We start from the raw sequence: 9,710 nt of genomic DNA, 5'->3' as shown, positions 1-9,710 counted from the left end.
AAACTCACAGACACTCACTCACTCAGACACTCACACTCACTCACAGACACTCACTCACTCAGACACTCACACTCACTCACAGACACTCACTCACTCAGACACTCACAGACACTCACTCAGACACTCACACTCACTCACAGACACTCACTCACTCAGACACTCACACTCACTCACAGACACTCACTCACTCAGACACTCACACTCACTCACAGACACTCACTCACTCACTCACTCAGACACTCACACTCACTCACAGACACTCACTCACTCACTCAGACAATGACACACACACACACACACACTTTCTGTCATACCCTGTATCCTGTACATGGGTCTGCTTATGCAATGGCAATTGCAACTTCAGCCCTCTCTCTCTCACACACACACACACACTATTATGTATATCATGTATATCATGTACATAGGTTTGTTTGTAGAATGTTTGAAATGTTCAATCTCAAATGTAATGTCAATTCACTTACAATATCCTGTATCTTGTACATGGGTTTGTTTGCAGAATGCAATATTTGCTAAGTATATGGCTGTTTGTGGGGGTTTACCCTTACTACTTGTCTTGCTGGTTATGTTAATTTGCTCTTATAAAAAATAATAAACAGTGCTGGTTTTCCTGGCATTTTGGCAAATTTTGTTATCTGTTATCTGTTGGGTTCAATCGTGACTATTAGTTTGTGTAGTGCTACACTTTGTGTGGTCTCTGCTTTCCATCTTCATTTTGGAGTAAAGAAGTGTATGCAGGGTTCAAAGGGGAAGTTTTTTTTTTCTCCTCTTCAAACTTCACTTCCCCGTAGATTAGCTTTACCTGCCTATCCACAATTCAGTCTTTTTTTTTTTTTTCGCTCTTTTTTAAAAATCGGATGGGGGGGCCCCATACATACCTTCGCCTTGGGCCCCCAATTTGCTAAATCCGCCACTGCATGAGATGTAATTTCAAAAGAATCTTCACAAATTCAATCTTGCCTGACAGAGATTCGCGGGGCCTTGTGGGGAATTTTTCACACATCAGTCAGTCATCTCTAAGGGGTTTCTGAGTGAACGCTGTGTGGGGTTTAGGTGGAGTCCATGTATCCGAGTTCTTTTGTTACAATAATACTTTTTTGTAAAAAAAAAACAATTAATAACATGCATGCAGGTGAACACTTACTAACTCGAAGTCCTGAAAAGTCATTAATGCTCATGCATTTAGGCAGCCTACAAATAGTATACACTATGAGGTGATCCGTATTAATTTATTGTGTTGTGTCTTGTATTTGTTCTCCAGGTTCTTCTGTGTGCACATGCAGTATACTGCGGTCAGGATGATGTACTATACTGTCTTTGCCACCTTTTTCTTGTTGGGTAATTTCATTGTACATCTTTTTCGTTTTTACATCATGAATATCTGAGTATGATGTTAATTGACAATTTTATTCCATGAAAATACACAGGACAGATATCACGGTCTAATCTACTGCAAATTAGGCCATTCAAGTATTGTACTGGTTTTAAACGACTCAAACTTGAGGCTAGTTGGTGTTATAATTTTCTAGGTGCTGCTTCTTCCCAGACTTCCCTTCAGCTTTCAGCTTGTTTGACTAAGGAGCAAAACCTGGAGATGGCCTGTGCATATCCAGTTCCAGACCCCATGATAAAGAAGACTTGCGACTACATGACAGAGAATATGTTGGTTGGCTCTACTAACATCAGCAGTACTCCAGACAACACTTTCAAAAATCGTGCCAATGTCTCCATAACGGATAACATTTGTAAGCTGTATTTGAAAGGTTTCTCAAATGACAAACCCAAAAACTACACCTGCTTCATCAAACAAACTGCTCCAGTTGTCATACTGTCAGCCTCTGCACTCGTGGACAAGAGTGAGACAACATTACTTTAACATTTATTACGTCTTGATTTTCTCTTAAATAAAATCGCATCGCATATTTATATACTGACTAAGATTTTGCAATTGCACTGGTAAATGAATTATGCTTACAGTGGAATGCAAACGTTTGGGAACCCCTTTCAGAATCTGTGTAAATATGAATTTTCAAAAAAATAAGAGATCATACTAAATGCATGTTATTTTTTTATTTAGTACTGTCCTGAGTAAGATATTTACATAAAAGCTGTTTACATTTAGTCCACAACTAAAATTATTAAAATAACCCCATTCAAAAGTTTGGGAACCCTTGGTTCTTAATGCTGTGTGTGGTTACCTGGAAGATCCACACCTGTTTTTCTGTTTTGTAATGGTTATGCATGAGTCCCTTGTTTGTTCTGAACAGTTAAACTGAGAACTGCAGTCCTGCAGATTCTTCAGTTTTCCAACATCTTTGCATATTTGAACCCTTTCCAGCAGTGACTGTATGATTTGAGATCCATTTTTTTTGACACTGAGGACAATGGAGGGACTCAAACAGAACTATTAAAAAAGGTTCAAACATTCACTGTTGCTCCAGAAGGAAACAAGATGCATTAAGAGCTGGGGGGGTGAAAACATTTGAAGATCAAGGTAAATTGCACTTTAATTTGTGTTCTGGGAAACATAGAACTATCTTCTGTTGCTTACGAAGGGCAGAACTAAATGGAAAATATATATTTCAACAAAATAATCTTCATTGTGTTGTGGACTAAATGTAAAAATCTTTTATGTACAATATCTTATTCAGGACAGTACTAAATAAAAAATAACATGCATTTAGTGTGATCTCTCTTTTTTTTTTTTAATTATTCACATTTTCACAGATTCTGCAAGGGGCTCCCACACTTTCGCATGTCACTGTATCAACTTAATTGCTTGGAATTGGCAAGGAAGCATACTTATTTATTTGTTTATGTGCATTTTTTATTCATGACTTTTGTTGTAATGAATCAGTGACTGACAGATGTTGATCGGGCTGCTATGTTTGTTTTCTTTCCAGGTAATCTTCAGACCTGTTCTGGCTGGTCTGTCATGCAGCACAGTGGAGCAGCGCTACTGCTAGCTTTCCTCACTTTCCCACTTTTGTCAGAGCTTCTCTGAGTGTAGAATGAATCTCTCGGTACAACACCACTTGCTTAAAAACAAATTATAAATCATCTAGCTTGTACTACATCACAAATAATAGTCAATGAAATCTGTGTGTTTGTCCCTCAGAAATTATGAGAGACTAACAGATATTTAGATGAGAGATCCTTCAATTACAATATGTTTATGCACTGGTTTGGGTGATGCTAATGTCATTAACACTGTCATGGCATGAATGTCTCTTAAAATGCCATGTAAAAAATTGTACCTTTGATGTGGGATTGTGTTTTATAAAGTTTAAGTGAACCCACTGTATGGCATTGTTTAAAGTATGAATTCTAAAATAAAATTAAGGTTGTATTCGTATTGGGATCATGTGTTGGTGTGATTAAAGATGTCCTATTTTAGCAGGTTTGTTTCTCAGTTATAAACGTGCCATAACCCTTCTTCAGGACACAAAAATAAATTTGATAGCGCTGTTTTGTATGGCGCCCTCTAGTGGCTAACATTAAAATCTATAAAGTCTGCTGCCCATGCGCAGAAAGGATATGTCGCTTTGACGTTTGCTGCTAACCAAAAACAGGTATTTCACAATTAAATTAACTAGGAAATATTTTTTTTGGGGGGGGGCGATAATACGGATTAGTCATTGGTACAAACTCTTTTTCATAGCTCGAATGATAAAGGCTGCTTTGTTTCAGTTCTTGTTTTGCTTCTTGCCAAGTTAGTCGCTATGTGTAGCTTTGCGGGCGGTTTCTCAACACATCGGTGAGATGGGACTTTTTTTTTTTTTAGACAAAAGCTTCGTTTCACTGTTGGACCATTTTAAGAGCAGAATATACGCAAGTCCAGCTTTGCAAGGTTTATGTATCAAATGTGCTCCTTTGCTTTCCTCTTGTTACTGGCTATTGTTTTTGTTTTGTTTTTGCAGTGAATGTGTACGTTTGAGGACCCCTAAGCTGAAGCCCAGACACTAATTTTCTTAAAAATATGCAGTGAGTTCCACTTTTAGTGTCATCCTCGAGTCATGCTATCGTGCTGTTGAAATCTGTACTCCTACAGTGTCATCTGAAATGATTTTATATCATCTGAAAAAGCAAGAGTGTTAATGTAGATAATATGCATTTGTGATTTTAAACAAGCTTTTTAAATATATTGTGATATAAATATTTCTTAATAAGTATAGTTATCTAGCATTGTAATTATACTTTTCTTAATAATTATTTATGCATTTTTGTTTCCTTTGTTTAGAGAACCCAAAAGTTATGATCCTGATGGTTCTCCCATACTGCAAGACGGTGCGATGTTTAAACTGAGCTGTTCATAAGTTCCTTTGTCATTCTGGGTCATAGTGTGTTTAGGGAAATAAACAATACAAAAATGCTTGGGTGGCAGTCAAGTCTTTAGTTTCAGTTTAGTTGTGACAGCTTACCACTTGTTAGCACCATCTAGTGCTATATACATTACATGTACCTGCACACCAACCTTCAAACAAACTTACAATTTTCTCTAGTAAGACAAAAACCATCAGTAGATACACTCAATAGGGTCCTCTTTTCTAAATTGCTTAAAATGCATGGGTCTTGGTTTTATTTTCCTATTGTTTTCATACTTGCTAAGGGTTAAGACTGAAAAGACCAATACCGTGCAGGCATTGTACATGATTGACCAATCGTAACATGCAAGAAGGAGCAAAGAATGGTCAAAGCAATGCAAATACACATATAATGTATAAGGACTGTAAAGAGCATGTCAATAGGGGAAAAAGCCGAAGCCCTGACATTTTAGGCCATTTAGAAATCCCAGCCAGGACATGATCGGAAAAGTCATGATGATGATGATCACCCTTACATTCAACGTCAGTGAGATCAAATACTTGACTGCTCATCTGAATCAAAAAAAGCCCAAAACCAGATAACTTCATGTTTAAATTGAGATGATAGATTTCTATCCAGTTTTTTAGGAGTTCCCAAACAATAACCTGTATGAACTGCTTTACCAGGAGCTGCTGAAACAGCAGATGACCCACTGGCTGTCGCAGCAATCCAGTCCGCTGCCACATTCTCCACAGATCAGCAAATCAAGTATCATCTTGTAAAAACGGAAGGAACAGAGGGGCAGGTATGTGGCACATGTTTGCATAGTAAATCTAGATCATGACACATGATTAAACCCTTGACCTCTATGGTTCAGGTAACATACCGGGTCATCCACCTGGCTGACGGGCAGCTAGGAGGACAGGCAGATGGGACTGCAGCAGTCAGTGTGGTGACTGGGTTTCCTGCAGCATCACAGGCAGCAATGCCACCTGTAACCCAGGTATTACTTGTTTCTAACAGCAATAGAAATTTGCTTTTTAGAAAAGTTAGAAAAGTTTTTTATATCAAAGAGGTGGTTGTGTCAGTAGAGGCTTGCATGCATTTATTTATAGTCTGTAATCTCTCAGTCTGAGAATCTAGAGGGAGAGACGTCTGAAACTCAGTACTACTATCCTGCCACCATCTCTGACACAAATGCCGGCACCATGGTAACCAATCTCCACACAGCTGATTCGGTACTATCTCAACCAGCCCCTTCAGGTAATGCCAAATTACATTTACACTACCATTTAAACTCTACAGCTTAGAAAGGATACATTATATTTGATCAAAAGTGACAGTGAAGACACTTATAATGTTAAAAAATGTTAAGACATTTCTTTCAAATAAAGGTTGTTCTTCTGAAGTTTCTATTCATTAAAGAATCCTAGAAAAAAAGTGGCATGGTTTCAATATTAGATGGCATAACTGTTTTCAACACTGATAATAATTAGAAATCCGGATGATTTCTGAATGATCATCATGTGACAATGAGGACTGGAGTAATGGCTGCTGAAAATTCAGCTTTGCATCACAGAAATACATTACATTTGAAAAAACAATATTACGATTGAAAACAGTTATTTTAAATTGTAATCGTATTTCACATGTTTACTGTTTACAATGTATCAAATAAATGCCATTGTGAGACTTCTTTCAAATTATTAAAAATATAATATATAATAAATATATATTGTTCCTTACAAAGTGTATCATTATTATATACAGCTTAAAGTTGAAAGTTAGTCGCTTTTCCTTTTTGTATGTCGAATGATGCAATTATATCAACAGTATGTAGTTTTTAGAATAATTTGCCTTTATTCCTTTTCTTGCAGGTCAACTCTATGTAATGATGTCGCCTCAGGACGTTCTAGCCTCAACACAGCAGAGGTTGTCATCTCATATAACATACATAAAGCCACATGTCCAATCAGTAATCTGCTTATTTTCAACTTCTTTAACAAATCCTATATTCTTCACAGTAAGTCAGGAACACCGCGTGCTTCCAGGGATAACAAGCGGAGGGTTCAGCACAACGAAGGTTATTCTGTGTTTTGTTTTAAATCAGCAGCTCCACCTCATTATCAAATCTAGGAGTGCGACGGTTCTCAGTAAAAGACCGAACCGTACCGTTCGCCACCCTCAGATCGATACGCATTTGTACTGCAATTAATCTTAGTTCTAACAAAGGATACGGATATGTTTTGGTGAAAAAACAAAGCTAAAAATACATATTTGGAGTAACAGCTTTCGCTATAGCAGAGCACAGGTTTTGCTGTCTCGTGTCTGCATCCCTGCATCTTTCTGCATCCAAACGTTACAGGGCGCTGTCGACTACAGGAGCAAAGCACAGCAGAAGAGTTTATCTCCATCCAGCGCGGGCAGTGTAAACAAATAGACTAACATTTATAAGCATTTAGTGGAATTATCTTTTACATTTTGCTGTTGCGTAATGTTGTTATGAACAAATATATGAATACGTTTTTGGATCTATAGATTCATTTATGATTTGAGCTTCATCCTGTGTGATCAGCTTCACTGCAGCCATAAGAAGCTTTAGGCAATCGGACTATTACTTTAATTTCTAATGGATTTGACATTATATAAATAAGCTCTTGTTTCTGTTTCTTAAACAATTTCTTTTTCATCAGCAATCAAGTCTTAAAGGGTTACTCCACCCCAAAATGAAATTTTTGTCATTAATCACTTACCGCCATGTCGTTCCAAACCCGTAAAAGCTTTGTTCATCTTCGGAACACAATTTAAGATATTTTGGATGAAAACGAGAAGCTTGTGACTGTCCCATAGATTAAATTACACTGTCAAGGTCCAGAAAAATATGAAAAGCATCCTCAGAATAGTTCGTCTGCCATCAGTGGTTCAACCGTAACATTATGAAGCGATCACAATACTTTTTGTACATGAATAAAACAAATTCATATTTGGATATTTCATCCAAAATATATTTAATTGTGTTCTGAAGACGAACATAGCTTTTACAGATTTGGAGCAACATGGGGGTAAGTGATTGACAAAATTTTCATTTTGGGGTGGAGTAACCCTTGAATTAAAATACTTCATAGGCGTGCATGATGGAGCGCATCAGAAAGGAGTGCAATTATGTTAACTGAAACATGTACTTTATCATATGCTATATTTGTTGTCAGACATCAAATTTGTTGTATTCCTTTTAAGAACATTAATTGTAATGAGATTATAATTTTGTGCTTTTGTTTCTATTTATTATCTATAATTATCTTTTATTTTCATAATTAAAACACTTATGGCAAATTAATTAATTATATATATATTTTTTTTTTGTTAGCAAATGGTAGATTATTCTTGTGGAAATTTCTAATACCACTAATACTCCCCGTTACTTCCCATACCGAAATGTATCGAAACGGTGACCCCAAAACCGCAATACATACCCAACCGTAAGAAACTTGAATCATTACACCACTAATCCAATCCCTTCTTGCTTTATTTTAAATTAGACTGAAAAAGATCTTCAAATGAGTCATTGAGTTCTGTCTGAATGTAAGCATTTTTTCCCCTCAGTGGAACGCAGACGGAGGGACAAGATCAACAACTGGATTGTCCAGCTCTCCAAAACAATCCCTGACTGCAGTGTGGATGCCACCAAGAATGGTCAAGTAAGTTTAGTTTGCACAAGCCACCAGCAATGTCCAGTTTAAACATTTTATTCAAAGGTTTAATATAGAGCATTTCTGTAGTATAAAGTGGATACTGTAAGAGTTTATTAATATTTTGAATTAGTTTTTATTTTTACTATTTTATCTTTAGATTTTTATTTATTTTAGTGCTCATTTAAATTTTTTAGTCTTATTAATTTTGTGTTTGTCATTTTTATGTTTTGTCTTTATAGATTAATTGTTTAATGTTTTACTTTTAGTTATATTTGTATTTCTAAAAGTTTTAGTTAAACTAAATGAAAATTAGAAATGTTGCCTCAAATTATCTTCTGCTCTTCTTTGTAGAGTAAAGGTTGGATCTTATCGAAAGCATGTGACTATATTCAAGAGTTGCGTCAGAGCAATTCGCGACTGGAAGAGGAACTAAATGCTGTGGATAGACTAAGGATGGACAATCAGCTTCTCAAACAAGAGGTATCTCAGCTGCCACAGGAAGACACTTCAAATAAAAGAACTTTTAGTTATGCATTCATTTGATAAAACTTACATTGTAAGCATATTTTCAGAATCAAATACTTTAATGAACAGTACAGGATCACTACCAGCTACCAAAGCTTCCACTGTAACCACAACAACTGCTGCTACTGCTGCTAATAGTATTTCTGAAGTCATGCATCTATCAGTTCTGCACATTTTTATGTTGGTGTGAATGTTTTAAAGAAACTGGACAACACTGTTTCATTTGCTCATACAGTCGGTCTGTCTCTTTCTTATGTCTCGCCTCCACCTACACACACAGATGGAAGAGTGGAAATCAAAAAATCAGATGATCAGAATGCAGTTAAGACAGCACGGCATAGTGGCAGCATCAGTGGACCCTAAGTGAAGAATTGCAGATCAACTATAAGCTTTTCCTGCTGTGGTCTTGTCATTGATTATGTTTATCCAGGTTTAAATTGACATTTAAGAAGTCATTCTTACAGTGTACAATCCCACATTTCTCTTTGTCTCCTTCACTGTTCACTTCACACACAGCCTTTGATTGTTTCAGATTGTTTCCAGAGAGATCTGGTATTTTAACTGCACTGAAACTGTGTATAATTGTCAGATCTGTATATTTGTAGATCTGTGTCTGAAGAATGATTATACTTTTTAGGACTGCTGTGATGGTGTTTCAGATATGTTATTTTTTATTATTTGTTTATTGAAATGTGTTTACAGCTTGGTAACCTTAATTTGTTTCTTTAGAAAAATTTTATTGTTTTATTTCTTTTCAGTCAGAAGTTGTTCTTGAAACTATTTGTTACGCAATGCCTTGACAATCAATTTGGGCCAAAACACCAGCTTTAAAGTTTGGTCATTTATATATTGCAATTATGAAATGTACACATCCCAGTAAATTTACACAATGTTTTTACGTAACATTGAACAAATCTTTATTGAACCTCATAGAAAAGTTCAATTAAATTTTGATGTCAATTTAAATGGTAACACTGGTAGGTTTATTGATTTATTTAACTAAAATCACAAGTGCACAGATTCAGTGAAACTGAATTATTATTTTAAATACTAAAAATATAAAAAATAAGCCATTACAAATGATTAATAAACAATTTGAACTAATTTGAACCTCAGATTTTATGTTGATATAGCAGTTCACATATACTATTAACAAGTTTGGCTTGAGCA

The 9,710-nt window shown here is 36.0% G+C and overlaps 1 protein-coding gene across 2 annotated transcripts; it reads left to right on the top strand.

The window, feature by feature from the left end:
- The first annotated feature begins 3,616 nt into the window (after positions 1–3,616).
- Positions 3,617–9,443, top strand: LOC132139705 (upstream stimulatory factor 1-like). 2 transcript variants are annotated; one of them, XM_059548268.1, is made up of 10 exons: positions 3,617–4,002; positions 4,259–4,305; positions 5,010–5,128; positions 5,201–5,326; positions 5,439–5,586; positions 6,201–6,255; positions 6,348–6,406; positions 7,927–8,021; positions 8,367–8,495; positions 8,821–9,443. In XM_059548268.1, exons 1-10 carry the CDS (start codon positions 3,998–4,000, stop codon positions 8,905–8,907), a joined length of 870 nt encoding a protein of 289 aa, XP_059404251.1. In that variant the 5' UTR covers positions 3,617–3,997; the 3' UTR covers positions 8,908–9,443. The 2 variants fall into 2 exon arrangements, with proteins under 2 accessions (XP_059404251.1, XP_059404252.1); XM_059548269.1 differs by having other exon boundaries at positions 3,621–4,002; positions 5,454–5,586.
- The last annotated feature ends 267 nt before the right edge of the window (positions 9,444–9,710 follow it).

The sequence above is a fragment of the Carassius carassius genome, chromosome 4 (genome assembly GCF_963082965.1).
Source record: "Carassius carassius chromosome 4, fCarCar2.1, whole genome shotgun sequence".
NCBI lineage: Eukaryota > Metazoa > Chordata > Actinopteri > Cypriniformes > Cyprinidae > Carassius > Carassius carassius.
The sequence above is the reverse complement of the archived record's forward strand: the minus strand, read 5'-3'. Positions and strand labels throughout refer to the sequence as shown.